The 19,127-nt window shown below is 45.2% G+C and overlaps 1 protein-coding gene across 1 annotated transcript in view; it reads right to left on the bottom strand.

Moving 5' to 3' along the window:
- Positions 1-2,754: 2,754 nt before the first annotated feature.
- The window catches only part of LOC138666493 (oocyte zinc finger protein XlCOF22-like), a 31,595-nt gene continuing 15,222 nt past the window's right edge, over positions 2,755-19,127 (bottom strand). The window contains exons 2-3 of the mRNA XM_069754710.1: positions 3,214-3,535; positions 2,755-3,108 (exon numbers count right to left, since the gene is read on the bottom strand). Coding sequence (XP_069610811.1) covers positions 2,755-3,108; positions 3,214-3,535 — 676 coding nt within the window. The remainder of the gene's footprint in view (positions 3,109-3,213; positions 3,536-19,127) is intronic.

Raw genomic sequence — 19,127 nt, 5'->3', positions numbered from 1 at the left:
TAAAAAACGCATCCTGCGAGAACATTTGCAGGATCCGTTTTTTTCCGCCGGATCCGTTTTCTTCTCATAGAGTTGTATTAGCGCCGGATTGCGCCTGATGGCCACATTTTTCATCTGTTTTTTGCCGGATCCGTCGCTGTGTGTTTTTTCGCCAGACAGCAAAACCGTTCCTCTGTGTTTTCCGTCCGGCGGAAACAGCTTTTTTGATGGATCCGGCAAAAAACGGATGAAACATGTGGCCATCAGACGCAATCCGGCGCTAACACAACTCTATGAGAAAAAAACGGATCCGGCAGAAAAAAAAGGATCCTGCAAATGTGCTCGCAGGATGCGTGTTTTTCCACGGGATCCGTTTTTTCTCATAGAGTTGTATTAGTGCCGGATTGCGCCTGATGGCCACATGTTTCTTCCGTTTTTTTGCCTGATCCGTCGCTGTGCGTTTTTTCGCTGGACAGAAAAACCCTTCCTCTGTATGTATTACCTGTCCAGCGGAAACAGCTTTTATGACGGATCCGGAAAAAACGGATGAAACAATTTTCTGCGCCAGAGGGGGAAAGCCGACGGCCAGGGGCCAATATTTGTAGCCTGCTATGAATATCAGCCCGCAGCTGTCTGCGTAGCCTTTACTGGCAATTAAAATAGGGGGACCCCCCAAAAAAATTACGTGGCGTCCCCTATATTTTATAGCCAGAAAGGCTACGCAGACAGCTGCGGGCTGATATCATAGTCTAGAGAGGGACCAAGGATATTGCCCCCCCCTTACCCTGGCTACAAATACCAGTCCGCAGCCACCAAAGAAATGGGACATCTGTAAGATGCGCCAATTCCGGCACTTAGCCCCTCTCTTCCCACTCCCGTGTAGCGGTGGGATATGGGGTAACAAGGGGTTAATGTCACCTTGCTATTGTAAGGTGACATTAAGCCGGGTTAATAACAGAGAGGCGTCAATAAGACGCCTATCCATTATTAATCCAATACTAGTAAAGGGTTAATAAAACACACACATTAGGAAAAAAGTATTTTAATATTCTTCATTTAACCATACTTCCCATACTTCAGCGCCTGCAAAAAACGTAAAATAATAAACCGTATACTACCTGTCCACCGTAGTCCAATTAATAACGAGTGTCCCACGACGATCTCCTCTATAGAACAGTGACATCGGGTGATGTCACTGCTCTATAGGACCTTCAGTGACACACTGACAGGAGACAATGGCTCCTGCAGTGCATCACTGAGCTATAGTAACCTCTCACAATCTCACTTTATGGCAATTGCTGCGTGGGAAACTTTCTCACACAGCAATGCCAAACGTGAGACTAGGGACTATTTTTTTACAGCGGCAGAGGAATACAATGCGGAAGGATACCTTCCTCCCGTCATTGTGTTCCTGGGGCCACTAGAGTGGTCGCATCAGCTGATGCTGCCGTTCTCCATGGGACATCGTCGTAGGACACTCGTGGATTTCTGCGGATCAGGAAGTATATTGGTTGTTTGTTATTTTAATCTATTTAACAGATGACACTGGCTTCGGGGATCAAAATGACAAGTAATGGTGAGTATGTACTCTATGTTATATGTACTGTATGTCTGTATGTAATGTATGCATGTATGTATGTATGTAGTATGTATGTATGTATCTAGTATGTATGTATGTAGTATGTAGCATGTATGTAGTATGTTGTATGTATGTATGTAGTATGTATGTATGTAGTAGGTATCTAGTATGTATGTAGTATGCATGTAGTATGTATGGGTTTTTTTTGTACATTCAACACATTAGCCGGATGATGGGACTACTACTGTCCCATCATTGGGTAATGTGTCAAGCACTGCCATTGTAGCAGGCATAGCCCGATGGGACGTGTAGTCCCATCGGACGATGCCTGCACACCTGCACAGACCCCCGGCAGGCCGTACAGACCCCCGAGAGGCCCGTTCAGACCCCTGGCAGCCCGCACAGACCCCCAGAGAGGCCCGTACCGACCCCCGGTAGGCCGCACAGACCCCCCCACGGTCACGCACAAACCCCGTCCACACACACTGATGCAGTCTCCGCCCACGCACCGCCCACACTCCATTATAGTGCATCATTGCACTATAGGAACTTCCGATTCCGCTATTTTAAAAATATCGCAAATCAGTATCGGAAATCCGATACAGCGAATATCGGCCGATATCCGATATTTGCAGTATCGGAATGCTCAACACTATTCATATCGCTTGGATCTCTGAAAGTATACAGCTGGAATGGGCACCACCAAAAGTACATCAGTGGTTTCAGCACCGTTCATTTAGCAAGTGTCTTTCAGGATAGATCTGTGATCAATTGTATGCATTTTCCATTTGAATGAACATGGGTCATGTTTGCCTAGTGTACAGAGCGCCCTGTCAATTTCCAGCTTCTTATCAATAGGATCAACAAAGATATTATTGAATAATGTCCACAGTGTTGGCATAATCGCTTGTGTATTGATGTTTTCAGGTATACCCCTTACCTGATATTATTGTGAGTTTCTTGGTCATCAACCCTATAAAGCACAATGTTTACAACATTTCCAACATTCAGAACATGAAAAAGGCTTTGCCTGTGTGTGACCTTTTGGAAGTTTATTAAAAGTTGATTTCCGTGAAAAACATTTCCCACATTAAGAACATAAAAAAGCCTTTTCCCCTTTGTGAATTCTTTGGTGACTAATATGTAGATGATTTCTTCACAAAACATTTCTCACATTCTGAACAATAAAAACACTTCTACACTGTGTGGGTTCTCCCGTGCCTATCAAGGTCTGCTTTTCGGTTGAAACATTTCTCACATTCTGAACATGAAAAAGGCTTCTCCCCTGTGTGAGTTCTCTGGTGCAGAATAAGATGGCATTTCTGGGTAAAACATTTCCCACATTCTGAACAGCAAAAAGGCTTCTCCCCTGTGTGAGTTTTCTGGTGCTTATCAAAGTCTGATTTCTGCTTAAAACTTTTCCCACATTTGGAACATGAAAAAGGCTTCTCCCCTGTGTGAGTTATTTGGTGAATAACAAGACCCCGTTTATGGTTAAAACATTTCCCACATTCTGAACAGCAAAAAGGCTTCTCCCCTGTGTGAGTCCTCTGGTGTATAACAACATTTGATTTCCGTTTAAAACATTTCCCACATTCTGAACATGAAAATGGCTTCTCCTCTGTGTGAGTTCTCTGGTGGCTATCAAGATGCGCTTTACTGTTAAAACATTTCCCACATTCTGAACATGAAAAAGGCTTCTCCCCTGTGTGAATTCTCATGTGTATAACACATTCTGATTTCTGCTTAAAACATTTGCCACATTCTGAACATGAAAAAGGCTTCTCCCCTGTGTGAGTTCTCCAGTGGCTATCAAGATGCGCTTTCCTGTTAAAACATTTCCCACATTCTGAACATGAAAATGGCTTCTCCTCTGTGTGAGTTCTCTGGTTGTTATCAAGATGCGCTTTACTGTTAAAACATTTCCCACATTCTGAACATAAAAAAGGCTTCTCCCCTGTGTGAGTTCTTTGATGTCTAACAAGAATCCATTTCTGGTTAAAACATTTCCCACATTCTGAACATGAAAAAGACTTCTCCTCTGTGTGAGTTCGTTGGTGGCTATCAAGATGCGCTTTCTGGTTAAAATATTTCCCACACTTGGAACAAGAAAAGCTGTTCTTTGCTGTGTGAATTTTTTGATGTTTAAGAAAAGACTTTGAGGGGAAAACTATTTCCATATTCTGAACGTGAAAATGGCTTCTTTGCTTTAGAAGTAATGCATTTTTTAATGCTTCTTTTATTACTTTGATTTTCCTTAGTAGTCGGTAATGAATCAGAAGACAAGACCTGTTTCAAAGGATCAGATGACAGATCTTTATTGTGAAGAGATGATGGTATATCTGGAGTAATGGAATCCACTTCAGTAGTATACTGTGGCATCTCAATATCATCTGATTTAAAAAGTGAAGATTTCAGCTGTACCTCTGATTTCCTGGTACAGACATCTGCCAAAAATAAAACCAATATTTAGTTTTGAATAAAATATCCTTAAATTTTATATTTTTGAACATTTCTACTCACACAATTTCAGTAAAAATAGCAAGTTATGTACCGTAAATACTCAAGTATAAGCCGAGATTTTCAGCCCAAATTTTTGGGCTGAAAGTGCCCCTCTCGGCTTATACTCGAGTCAAGGTGGGTGGCAGGGTCGGCGGGTGAGGGGGTGAGGGCGCTCAGGCATACTTACCTAGTCCCAGAGATCCTGGCACTCCCCCTGCCGTCCCACGGTCTTCGGTGCTGCAGTTCTTCCCCTCTTCAGCGGTCACGTGGGACCGCTCATTAGAAAAATGAATAGGCGGCTCCACCTCCCATAGGGGTGGAGCCGCGTATTCATTTCTCTAATCAGCGGTGCCGGTGACCGCTGATAGAGAAAGCAGCTGCGGCACCGAAGACAGCTGTGACAGGCAGAGGGAGCGTCAGGATCGCTGGAACTAGGTAAGTATGTAATATTCACCTGTCCGCGTTCCAGCCGCCGGGCGCCGCTCCATCTTCCCGGCACCTCCATCTTCCCGGCGTCTGCGCTCTGACTGTTCAGGTCAGAGGGCGCGATGACGCATATAGTGTGCGCGGCGCCCTCTGCTTGATCAGTCAGAGCGGACAGAGACGCCGGGACCGGACGCTGGGAGCTGCAAGAAAGAGAGGTGAGTATGTGTTTTGTTTTTTTTTATTGCAGCAGCAGCGGCGGCACAGATTTATGTGGAGCATCTATGGGACAAAATGAACGGTGCAGAGCACTATATGGGGCACAGCTATGGGACAAAATGAACGGTGCAGAGCACTATATGGGGCACAGCTATGGGACAAAATGAACGGTGCAGAGCACTGTATGGGGCACAGCTATGGGACAAAATGAACGGTGCCGAGCACTGTATGGGGCAGAGCTATGGGACAAAATGAACGGTGCAGAGCATATATGGGGCACAGATATGGGACAATAATGAACGGTGCCGAGCACAGTATGGGGCACAGCTATGGGACAAAATGAACGGTGCAGAGCATTGTATATGGGGCACAGATATGGGGCAATAATGAACGGTGCCGAGCACAGTATGGGGCAGAGCTATGGGACAAAATGAACGGTGCAGAGCACTATATGGGGCACAGCTATGGGACAAAATGAACGGTGCAGAGCACTATATGGGGCACAGCTATGGGACAAAATGAACGGTGCAGAGCACTGTATGGGGCACAGCTATGGGGAAATATGAACGGTGCAGAGCACAGTATGGGGCACAGCTATGGGACAAAATGAACGGTGCAGACCACTATATGGGGCACAGCTATGGGACAAAATGAACGGTGCAGAGCACTGTATGGGGCACAGCCAGGGCCGGCTCCAGGTTTTTGAGGGCCCCGGGCGAAAGAGTCTCAGTGGGCCCCCCCTTTAACACATACCCCGATTCATGATCGCATATAAACACAGCCATGTAGTATATAACACTGCCCACGTAGTATATAGCAGCCCATGTAGTATATAGCAGCCCACGTAGCATATAGCAGCCCACGTAGCATATAGCAGCCCACGTAGTATATAGCAACGCAGCCCACATAGTATATAGCAGCGCCACTCAATCATGCACTTGTATGACTAGGAGCTCCTCCTGAATCTGCCTCATAACTTCAGCAGCACGGCAGCCAGCCAGGGGCGGAGATCAGAGCAGAGAACGTGCTCTCTCCCCCCACAAACAATGTCACGCTGGCTGCCTTCTCTTAACCCCTATGTGTGCCTGCCTGGCTGCACTGACTGAGTGAGAAGATGCTTGTGTCAGAGCTGGCACATAGGGGTTAAGAGAACGCAGCCAGCAGTGACTTTATAGGCGGAGAGAGCATGTTATCTCCTGCTCTGCTCTCCCAGCTGTATCTATGACAGCATGAGTGGGCCCCTGTCATGATCCCAATGGCAGGGGATCACAAAAGGACAAGCACAAAAAGAAAACAAGCTCTAGGGTGATGGCACCTGAGCTGACCGCGATCCTGAACCTAAACACACAACTAGCAGTAGCCGGGGAACGTGCCTACGATGATTCCTAGACGTCTCGCGCCAGCCGAAGGATTAACTTCCCCTATAAGAAGAAACACAGACCTCACTTGCCTCCAGAGAAACACCCCACAGAAATAGCAGCCCCCCACAAGTAATAACGGTGAAAATGAGAGGAAAGCACATACGTAGTTATGAAAAATAGAATCAGCAAAAATGAGGTCCGCTAAAGCTAGATAGCAGAGGATACAAAAGTGAACTGCGCGGTCAGCGAAAAACCCTTCAAAAAAACCATCCTGAAATTACTTGAACTCATGTGCCAACTCATGGAACATGAGGAGTAATTTCAGCCCACTAGAGCAACCAGCAGCAAGGAATCACATATCTGCAAGCTGGACTAAGACAAAAATTAAGCAAAACGTGGAACAGGAAAATCAAAACTTAGCTTGTCCTGAAGATAACAGACGCAGGGAGCAGAGGTAAAAAGACACGCTGATTACATTGATAGCCGGCGAGGAAATGACAAAAAAGCCAGGTTAAATAGGTAACTCCCATAACCTGATGGAACAGGTGGACACCAGAGACCGCAGAGAACACAAGTCACCCAGTACCATCAGTAACCACCAGAGGGAGCCCAAAAACAGAACTCACAACAGGCCCCCCTCTCTCCCCAGGGCCCCGGCATTTGCCCGCTGTGCCGGGTGCTGACGCCGGCCCTGGGCACAGCTATGGGACAAAATGAACGGTGCAGAGCACTATATGGGGCACAGCTATGAGACAAAATGAATGGTGCAGAGCACTGTATGGGGCACAGCTATGGGGCAAAATTAACGGTGCAGAGCACTATATGGGGCTCAGCTATGGGTAAATATGAACGGTGCAGAGCACTATATGGCACAGCTATGGGGAAATATGAACGGTGCAGAGCACTATATGGCACAGCTATGGGGAAATATGAACGGTGCAGAGCACTATATGGCACAGCTATGGGGCAATAATGAACGGTGCATAGCACAGTATGGGGCACAGCTATGGGACAAAATGAACGGTGCAGAGCACAGTATGGGGCACAGCTATGGGACAAAATGAACGGTGCAGAGCACTATATGGGGCACAGCTATGGGACAAAATGAACGGTGCAGAGCACAGTATGGGGCACAGCTATGGGACAAAATGAACGGTGCAGAGCACTATATGGGGCACAGCTATGGGACAAAATGAACGGTGCAGAGCACAGTATGGGGCACAGCTATGGGACAAAATGAACGGTGCAGAGCACTATATGGGGCACAGCTATGAGACAAAATGAACGGTGCAGAGCACTGTATGGGGCACAGCTATGGGGAAATATGAACGGTGCAGAGCACTATATGGCACAGCTATGAGGAAATAATGATCTATTTTTATTTTTGAAATTCACCGGTAAATGCTGCATTTCCACCCTAGGCTTATACTCGAGTCAATAAGTTTTCCCAGTTTTTGGTGTCAAAATTAGGGGGGTCGGCTTATACTCGAGTATATACGGGTGTATATATATATATATATTCTCTAATATATAAAGCTGAATGTGTGTGTGTATGTGTGTATGTATGTCCGGGATTGGCATCTGCACCGTCGCAGCTACAGCCACAAAATTTTGCACATTCACACGTCTGGACCCCTAGAGCATCATAGGCTATGTTGTGAGGTGAAATTTTAACCCCGCGCTTTCCAATTCACCAAACAATTTTGCCCCTATCTACATAATGGGGAAAAAGTGAAAGGAAAAGTGTTGGAGGCATCGCAGCTACAGCTACAAAATTTTGCACAGTCACACGTCTGGACCCCGAGAGCGTCATAGGCTATGTTGTGAGGCGAAATTTTAACCCCGCGCGTTCCAATTCACCAAACAATTTTGCCCCTATCTACATAATGGGGAAAAAAGTGAAAGGAAAAGTGTTGGAGATGTCGCAGCTACAGCCACAAATTTTTGCACAGTCACACGTCTGGACCCCTAGAGCATCATAGGCTATGTTGTGAGGCGAAATTTTAACCCCGCGCTTTCCAATTCACCAAACAATTTTGCTCCTATCTACACAATGCGAAAAATTGAAAGGAAAAGTGTAGGAGGCAAATTGACAGCGGCCAGATGTGAACAAGGGGGACTTAAAGAATGAGAGCGATGGCGCCAAAGAGTATATACCGTACAGTTGCTAAGGTGGGGCCCCGACATGGGATACTCACCACACACGGGGATATAAACATACACACAAAATGCGCCACACACTACCACATGCTTGAACACATATTACCCTCAGCACACATTTCACCACACATACACCAACCTCGCCACATAAAAGTCGAAACACAAAAGTCGCCACTCAAAACTCACCACGCGCAGAACTCGCCACATGCAAAAACTAGGCTCTTGCAAAACTCGCCACAAGTGCAAAACTCAACCTCATGGAAAACTCGCCACACGCAAAACTTGCACACGCGGAAAAATTGCCACATGCACAAAAGTTGCAACACATGCAAAAGTTGCCTCACACAAAACTTGCACATACTCAAAAGGCACCACACATAAAACTCGCCACGCGCAAAACTCGCCATGCGCAAAACTTGCTGCACACAACCTGCTACACTAACCTGTCACATGCAACTCGACACACAAAGTTGCTACACGCATGTTGCCACACAAAACTCATCTCAAAAAAGTCGCTACATGCATGTCGCCACACGCAACTCAACACACACAACTTGACAAACGAAACTCGCCCTAAAACACACACAAGTCTGGTATTATCCTTCAAAAATAAAAATCTGATTAATAAGCAGACAAACTACAAGAGCAACAAATGTACCATATAGGAAATACAGCAGTTGTCAGTCACATGACCTGTCTATTATGTGTATGTGTGAGCTAATATATACTGCCAGGGGCAGGGCTTCCTGTTGGCTGGGGATTTATCAGGCTGCCAATTTAGCTTACAAATACTGAGGTAAAAATACTGAGCAAATAACGAGTGAACGAGGTCTAATACAAGAGGAGATGACACAGGTATATACTATATACAGGGGAGATGACACACAGATATATACTATGTACAGGAGAGATGACACACAGGTATATACTATATAGAGGAGGAGATGACATACAGGTACATATATATACAGGAGGAGATGACATACAGGTATATACTATATACAGGAGGAGATGACACACAGGTATATATTATATACAGGAGCAGATGACCTACAGGTATATACTATATACAGGAGGAGATGGCATACAGGTATATGCTATATATAGAAGATGACATGCAGGTATATACTATATACAGGAGGAGATGACACAGATATATACTATATACAGGGGAGATGACACACAGGTATATACTATATACAGGAGGAGATGACATACAGGTATATACTATATATAGGGGAGATGAGACACAGCAGGTATATACTATATACAGGGGAGATGACATACAGGTATATACTATATACAGGAGGTGACATACAGATGTATACTATATATAAGGGAGATGACAAACATGTATATACTGAGGTGATGAGGTGAAAATGAGAGGTGTGAGGTGAAAATGAAAAGGTGTGAGTGCAAAATGAGAGGAGTGAGGAAAAATAGTGGAGTGATCAGAAAATGACATGTCAGGTTGAAATGACAAGTGTTAGGGGGGAATGAGAGGAGTGAGGGAGAAAATGAGAGGTGTGAGGGGGAAAATGAAAGATGTGATTGGGAAAATGAGAGGCGTGATGGGAAAATAAGACAAGTGAGGTGCTATAACTAACCACAGATATTTACTATGCCCAGGCAACGCCGGGCTCTTCAGCTAATATATATATATATATATATATATTTATTATTACTTCATACAGTGCTAGTTAGCTTTAAAGCCGGTAATTCAATTACCGGCTTTTGCTATCTCCTGCCTAAACCCGACATGATATGAGACATGGTTTACATACAGTAAACCATCTCATATCCCCATTTTTTTTGCATATTCCACACTACTAATGTAAGTAGTGTGTATATGCAAAATTTGTCCGTTCTAGCTATTAAATTAAAGGGTTAAATGGCGGAACAAATTGGCGTGGGCTCCCGCACAATTTTCTCCGCCAGAGTAGTAAAGCCAGTGACTGAGGGCAGATATTAATAGCCTTGAGAGGGTCCATGGTTATTGGCTCCCCCCTGGCTAATAACATCTGCCCCCAGCCACCCCAGAAAAGGCACATCTGGAAGATGTGCCTATTCTGGCACTTGGCCACTCTCTTCCCATTCCCGTGTAGCGGTGGGATATGGGGTAATGAAGGGTTAATGTCACCTTGCTATTGTAAGGTGACATTAAGCCAAATTAATAATGGAGAGGCGTCAATTATGACACCTATCCATTATTAATCCAATACTAGTAAAGGGTTAAAAAAACACACACACATTATTAAAAATTATTTTAATGAAATAAAAACAAAGGTTGTTGTAATAATTTATTCTACGCTCAATCCAATCACTGAAGACCCTCGATCTGTACCCAATAAAAACAAAAAAACGATGTAAATCCATCTGAAGGGGTTAAAATATTTTGCAGCAAGGAGTTCTGCTAATGCAGCGCAGCTCCTTGCTGCAAAACCCCAGAGAATGAAGGTAAAGTAGGTCAATGACCTATATTTACCTTCATTTGCGGTGAGGCGCCCTCTGCTGGTTGTTCCTAGATCGTGGGAACTTTCCTAGAAAGCTCCCAGGCTCGAGTTCATATGAGGACAACCAGCAGAGGGCGCCTCTTATGAACTTGAGCCTGTACACATTTATTCTACCTATTCTACTGTAAGCTGTCAGTGTGATTTTACTGTACACCGCACTGAATTACCGGCTTTTCTCTCTAACAGCGCTGCGTATTCCTCGCAAGTCACACTGCTGGTACGTGTGTAATCCGTATTTTTGGGGCTTCCATAGACTTTCATTGACGTTTTATTTGCGCAATACGGTGACAAACGCAGCATGCTGTGATTTTCTACGGCCGTAGAAAGCCGTATAATACTGATCAGTAAAATACGGCAGATAGGAGCAGGGGCATAGAGAATAATTGTGCCGTATGTTATGCGAGTTTTACGGACGTCGTTTCTGCGCTCTTACGTCCGTAAAACTCGCTAGTGTGAGGCCGGCCTAAGAATGGCCCCATCTGCACCTGTGCAGTGGCATATATTGGTGATCTGATAACTGCTGCTGCACAGGCGCCGCCGGTGCCATCTTGGTGGAGTAAATTTTTTTTTCCTCTAACAAAATGACCGATAGATGCTACTGCACAGGTGCGGCCGGCGCAATTTTGAGAATTTTTTTTTCTGAATAAGTATACATCACCAAAGTATAAGTTTATATCACCAAATAAAATATTTTACTGTACATTATAGATGTGACCATGCTGTGCCTCCACCTGCCTGCTGAATCTGAATTTTTTTTTCAAAACATATTACGGTAATTCTCTGTGTTAACGAAGTAGCTATTGTAATGGGTGTACAGGACTTTCTAAGCCGAGATATAATTATTCAGCTACGAAGCGAAATTCTTCAGTGTATTACAGAAACACATAGATCATATGATGCTCTGCAATATCCTATAATATCGTGGAATGGCCAAGATGGCGATCACTATAATCTAACACCGACTGATCCCAACACTGCTAGGCCAGCCAATAAACCAACCAATAAACCAATATCAGCTATGGACTTCTACGCCTACCAAATAATGATTACACATGGTTCATCAAACCAAACTTAATATAGGCAACTTTTTCATCAATTTATATTAGATATTGTAGGGATTTCACTCACTCAGGTGCGATGGCTGACACTCAGGAGGCATGTTCCTTTAAAAGTTCACAAAGGTTTATTGCATCATAAACCATTTGGTAAAAATAACAGAAAACAAATAGCCTCTGGCTCAGGCAAGAAAACAAGTGTAAAGTCCTTTAGCTCATTCCTGGAGCCTTAAAGGGACACTGTCACCTGAATTTGGAGGGAACAATCTTCAGCCATGGAGGCGGGGTTTTTGGGTGTTTGATTCACCCTTTCCTTACCCGCTGGCTGCATGCTGGCTGCAATATTGGATTAAAGTTCATTCTCTGTCCTCCGTAGTACACGCCTGCACAAGGCAATCTTTCCTTGCGCAGGCGTGTACTATGGAGGACAGAGAATGAACTTCAATCCAATATTGCAGCCAGCATGCAGCCAGCGGGTAAGGAAAGGGTGAATCAAACACCCAAAAACCCCGCCTCCATGGCTGAAGATTGTTCCCTCCAAATTCAGGTGACAGTGTCCCTTTAACACACTCAGGAGGGTTCCACCTCCATACATATCTGCTGTGTAAAGCATTAGCCTGTCTTATATAGAGCTAACCACACCCAGAACCCATCACATGATTAGCCATGTGGTCTGACATCACCACAGGTCCTGAAACACATATATATACAAGGTTATGTGCAAGAAAGAAATACTCCGGGCTACATTACAGCAACAAGGCACTTATGTGGCACATACCTCCCGTCGAATACAGACCCTTTAGCCATGCTACAATATGTATAGCAAGGTGGAAAGCGAGCGTCTTTTGTACATACGACTGAAGCAAGAAATATTTAGAGTGGATGAATACATTAATTTAGAAATGCTATAGCCAATTATGGCAACGTGGTGGACATTGGGTGAATGGTTATTTTACCGGCTACATTTACAGGAAGTCCCAGACATATGCACGAGTACGCTCAGGACGCCATGACACATGTTCGCATATATGGTCGTCCAGATTTGTTTATTACAGTTAAGGTACCGTCACACATAACGATATCATTAACGATATCATTGCTTTTTGTGACGTAGCAACGATATCGTTAACGAAATCGTTATGCGCGACAGCGACCAACGATCAGGCCCCTGCTGGGAGATCGTTGGTCGCTGGGGAAAGTCCAGGACTTTATTTCGTCGCTGGATCACCCGCTGACTTCGCTGAATCGGCGTGTGTGACGCCGATTCAGCGATGTCTTCACTGGTAACCAGGGTAAACATCGGGTTACTAAGCGCAGGGCCACGCTTAGTAACCCGATGTTTACCCTGGTTACCATTGTAAAAGTAAAAAAAAAAAACACTACATACTTACATTCCTGTCACGTTCCTCAGCGTCAGCTTCCCTGCGTCCCCCAGTGTCAGCGCCGGCCGGCTGTAAAGCAAAGTACAGCGGTGACGTCACCGCTCTGCTTTCCGGCCATCGCTTACACAGTACAGGGAAGCTGACACCGGGGGACGCGACAGGAATGTAAGTATGTAGTGTTTTTTTTTTTACTTTTACAATGGTAACCAGGGTAAACATCGGGTTACTAAGCGCGGCCCTGCGCTTAGTAACCCGATGTTTATCCTGGTTACCCAGGGACTTCGGGATCGTTGGTCGCTGGAGAGCTGTCTGTGTGACAGCTCTCCAGCGACCAAACAGCGATGCTGCAGCGATCGGCATCGTTGTCCAGATTGCTGCAGCGTCGCTTAATGTGACGGTACCTTAACATGTAATCCAACTTGGCCTGAGATAAGGGGAGAGCTTCTGAATGGTCAGTGCCCCTCTTATCAACATGATTTAAAGTGAACCTGTCAGCAGGATTGTGCACAGTTATCTACAGACACTGTCAGCTCGGCGCCGTTATACTGATTACAATGATACCTGGTGATGAAATCCGTCTTGTGATTATTGTTTAATGTTTACTAGCAATTTTCAGTTAATGAGATTCTCGTGCTCCGGGGCGGCCTGTGAGTGGGGCTTTATGTGGTGTTCTGCTTACATATTCATACTGATGGCTTCTGACAGGTCACTGATCCTTCACTGACCTGCTCCCTAATTTACATACTGAATATACCGTATATACTCGAGTATAAGCCGACCCGAGTATAAGCAGAGACCCCTAATTTTGCCACAAAAAACTGGGAAAACTTAATGACTCGAGTATAAGCCTAGGGTGGAAAATGCAGCAGCTACTGGTAAATTTCAAAAATAAAAATAGATACCAATAAAAGTAAAATTAATTGAGACATCAGTAGGTTAAGTGTTTTTGAATTTCCATATTAAATCAGGAGCCCCATATAATGCTCCATACAAAATACACCCCATATAATGCTACATAAAGTTGACGATGGGCCCCATAAGATGCTCCATAGAAACATTTGCCCAACATAATGCTGCATAAAGGTTGATTATGGGCCCATAAGATGCTCCACAGAGACATTTGCCCCATATAATGCTGCACAAAGGTTGATTATGGCCCCATAAGATGCTCCATTGAAACATTTGCCCCATATAATACTGCATAAAGGTTGTTTATGGCTCCATAAGATGCTCCATAGAATATTATGCCCCGTATGCTGCTGCTGCAATTAAAAAAATGACATACTCACCTCTTGTCACTCAGGCCCCCGCCGTCTTCCGGGTCTCTGGCTGTGACGTTTAGGCAGAGGGCACACACTAAACACATCATCGCGCCCTCTGATCTGAACGTCACAGAGGACGTGGAAGACGGAGCACGGCGGTGGAACGGGGACAGGTGAATATCGCGCAATACTCACCATCCCCTCTCATACTCACCCTGCCGGCGCGGTCCCTTGTTCCGGTGTTCAGCGGTCATTGGTACCACTCCACTCATTAAAGTAATGAATATGCGCTCCACCCCTATAGGAGTGGAGTCGCGTTCATATTTATGACTTTAATGAGCGGTACCACATGACCGCTGAACACTGGAAGAGCTGCCGGCGCCCAGAGACCATCGTATCGGAGAAGCTGCCAGTGACTGCGCCGGGAGGGTATGATGTGATAGCTGCTGCTTCCCCTCCCCTGCCGACCCCCTGGAAATGACTCAAGTATAAGCCGAGAGGGGCACTTTCAGCCTAAAAAAAGGGCTCAAAATCTCGGCTTCTACTCGAGTATATACGGTACATCTTTTTCCCCCCTAACTTTGTGTGCACATTGCGGCTAGCCAAACAGGGCACTGGAAACATCCACAATGTCGTTACACAACAACGTGTGTCATTAGCTGTTGAAATCACGTGTCCCTCTCCATATAAAGAGCGGACATCTTGTCTTAGCGCCATTTTGATACTGTAACAGCACAGAGAGGTTGCTCCTGATGCTGGCAGTGTTAGCAGCTACTTTCTTTAGTTAGCTATCTAGACGTTTTTTTCTCTGTCCCCCATGACGGCACCACGGAGAGAGGGGATCCGCCCATCAAGGACAAGAAACCGGCAGATAAAAAGGGCGATACCTCTCTCCCGCGTCAGTTGGTTTCCTGTCCCTGATGGGGAACCTACAGTCGATGCAAGGATTATGCCTGAGGATCGTCGTGGGATGCCAGACCTAGCCAGACCGATCCAGACAGCGGGGGTTCCCTGCCTCTGCTTGCACGGTATCTTGAGGCGCCACCGCTGGGGTCAGTGGGCCTTAGGGTGTGTGGGGAGAGGTGGCAGAGAAGAGGATTGCCGCATGCTGCCTCTCCCGGAATCTTCTCCAGAGAACGCCCACGCTGAGCCCAGGGCTGAAACCCTCCTTGGTGTGGGTCCCTCAGCAACAGAGACCAGCGAGCAGATGAGGCTCCTGGGTAGAGCCGCTTCCTCCTGCAGTGGAGGCTCTCGGCTCTGACGCCTGCTGGCACGATACCGCTACTTCCTTTGCCAGATCGATCCAGGCAGCGGGGAATTCCCTGCCTCGGCTGGCATATCCTGAGGCACCACCGATGGGGTCAGTGGGCCTTTAGGGTGTGCTGGGAGAGGTGGCTGAGAAGAGGACACACGGTGAAGGCTGTCACACTTCCGCTGACGTCAGAGCAGGACACCGGGGCATAAGGTCGCCTTTTGTTCCACGGTAGAACGAGAAAGTGCAGAATGAGACAAACAACAGGCTGGTTTTCTGGATCTCGTGGAGCACAGGAGAGAAAATCATTGGCAGCAATGCAGCATTCCTGATGGGACACCGTTTCCCTTCATGATGGGTTCTTGGCATTACCAGCTCCCCTTGTTTTTCTAGCAGGTATGGAGACAGCACAGGTGAGTGCATGGTGGAATGTTCTGTTGATGGTCTAGACCTCTGGGCTGATGCTAGTCTCATGCCTTTGTGCCAAAGCTGTGCCTAGAGCCTCAGGTGCCGAGTTGTTTTCACATATACGCAACAAGGCCTTGGACCTCTAGGCTATAATAAGGCCATATGTCCAGGCTACATCTCATGATTTGACTTCAGTTAGTTGCATGTCTTGTCTGCACAGAGCCTTATGATTGGGCTTCAGAGTGTCTTTTTGGAAGCATGTTTTTCATTTTTTTGGTTCGATAAACAGGTGTTTCACTTTTCTTTGCAACTTAACTACTCCATGCCTTTGGAGGACAGATGGTGTTAATGGAGCACATTGTCTCCATGAAGACTGCCCTCCAGCAGCGGCTCATTAATTATCTCCTTTGGGTGGGGTCAGTCTGACAAATGAGATGTACTATTCAGAGTGGAGATTTAACCAGAACTCTGAGAAATTACTCTATTGCTTGTAATTGTGGGTCTGTTTGGTACCTTCAAGCATGGCTATAGCTCTATGCATCATATTGAGTGCCTCTGTGCATCATATTGCATCATAGTGCCTCTATGCATTATAGTAAGTGCCTCTGTGCATTATAGTACCTCTATACATTATATTGCATGCCTCTGTGCATCATATTGCATCATAGTACCTCTATGCATTATATTGAGCGCCTCTGTGCATCATATTGCATAGAGGCACTATGATGCAATATATTGCGTGCCTCTGTGCATCATTGCAACATAGTGCCTCCATGCATTATATTGAGTGCCTCTGTGCATCATATTGCATCTTAGTGCCTCTATGCATTATATTGAGTGCCTCTGTGCATCATATTGCATCATAGTACCTCTATGCATTATATTGCATGCCTCTGTGCATTATACTGCATCATAGTGCCTCTATGCATTATATTGAGTGCTTCTGTGCATCATAGTGCATCTATGCATTATATTGAGCGCCTCTGTGCATCATATTGCATAGAGGCACTATGATGCAATATATTGCGTGCCTCTGTGCATCATTGCAACATAGTGCCTCCATGCATTATATTGAGTGCCTCTGTGCATCATATTGCATCTTAGTGCCTCTATGCATTATATTGAGTGCCTCTGTGCATTATATTGAGTGCCTCTGTGCATCATATTGTATTATAGTGCCTCTCTGCATTATATTGCGTGCCTCTGTGCATCATAGTGCCTCTAAGCATTATAGTGAGTACCTCTATGCATTATATTGCATGCCTCTGCATTATACTGCATCATATTGCCTCTATGCATTATATTGAGTGCCTCTGCATTATATTGAGTGCCTCTGTGCATCATATTGCATAGAGGCACTATGATGCGTTATATTGCGTGCCTCTGCATCATTGCATCATAGTGCCTCCATGCATTATAGTGCATGCCTCTGTGCATCATTGCATCATAGTGCCTCTATGCATTATATTGAGTGCCTCTGTGCATTATATTGAGTGCCTCTGCATCATATTGTATTATAGTGCTTCTATGCATTATATTGAGTGCCTCTGTGCATCTTATTGCATCATAGTGCCTCTATGCATCATGTTGAGTGCCTCTGTGCATCATATTGTATCATAGTTCCTCTGTGCTTCATATTGCATCATTGTGCCTCTATGCATCATGTTGAGTGCCTCTGTCCATCATATTGTATCATAGTTCCTCTGTGCTTCATATTGCATCATTGTGCCACTATGCATCATATTGAGTGCCTCTGTGCATCATATTGCATCATAGTGCCTCTATGCATCATGTTGAGTGCCTCCGTGCATCATATTGTATCATAGTTCCTCTGTGCTTCATATTGCATCATAGTGCCTCTATGCATCATATTGAGTGCCTCTGTGCATCCAATGGCATCATATTATATCATAATTCTTCATGGTGCCTCTGTGCTTCATATTGCATCATTGGGCCGCTATGCATCATATTGGGTGCCTCTGTGCTTCATATTGCATCATAGTGCCTCTGTGCATTATATTGTGTGCCTCTGTGCATCATATTGCATTATAAGTGCCTATATGAATCATTTTGAGTGCCTTTGTGCTTCATATTGTATCATTATGCCTTTATTCATCATATGGTATCATGGTGCTTAATATTGCACCATGGTGCCTCTGTGCATCATATGGCATCATAGTGCCTCTATGCATCATAGTACTTCATTGTGCCTCTATGCATTATTTTGCATCATATTGCATTGTAGTGCATCATATTGCATCGTATTGCTTCATATTGCTTCATTGTGCTTTTTTGCTTCATATTGCATCATAGGGCTTCATAACGCCTCTATGCATCAAAATGGGTACTTATGTGCATCTTATTGTATCATATTGCTTCGGTGCACTGTGCCTCATGGGGTATCATTAGTGTCAGAGTGCCTCTGTGCTTTCTAGTACCTCGGGCCTTGTGCCTTTTTTGCCTCTGGCTGTAGGCCTCTGGGTTAGACCTTCTGACTTATGCCTTGTTGCGTGGCCGCACATTGTATCGTCGGTCTACCACTTCACCTTTTGTCTTGGGCTCCAACTCTGGTTACAGTGTACTCGTGTTTTACTACCCAGATCCAACTTCTGTTGCTTCATTCTTTACAACTGGGCTTTGTCAAACAAACAGCTAAGCATGAATTGGCTTAGTAAATTGGCAGTTCTTCCATTTGGAACAGATCTCCTGTAAAAGGACATACTACTGTCCTGGGAGCAGAAAATCCCACGAGGTGGAAGGAAAGAATCCTTCCCGACTCCACATACGTCAATCAGACTAGATTTGCAGTAGACAGATTCTTGTCCTATAAGTCTGTTGCATTATGTTTACCAGGGACGGCATCACTGCCTTTGGTACCTTGTGACGATTCAGCAGCACTGTGTCAGGTGGCAGAGGTTCACACACTCTCTGCTCTTAGGGCTCCTAAGATAAATTAAACAGTATCCAGGACTCTTACAGTTGAGAACCCATAGTTCCACTGACTCACAGTAGATAATCTCCCTCTGTGGTGG

The sequence above is a fragment of the Ranitomeya imitator genome, chromosome 2 (assembly GCF_032444005.1).
Source record: "Ranitomeya imitator isolate aRanImi1 chromosome 2, aRanImi1.pri, whole genome shotgun sequence".
NCBI classification, from domain to species: Eukaryota; Metazoa; Chordata; class Amphibia; order Anura; family Dendrobatidae; genus Ranitomeya; species Ranitomeya imitator.
Note: the sequence above shows the minus strand (reverse complement) of the source record. Positions and strands in the feature narration are given on the sequence as shown.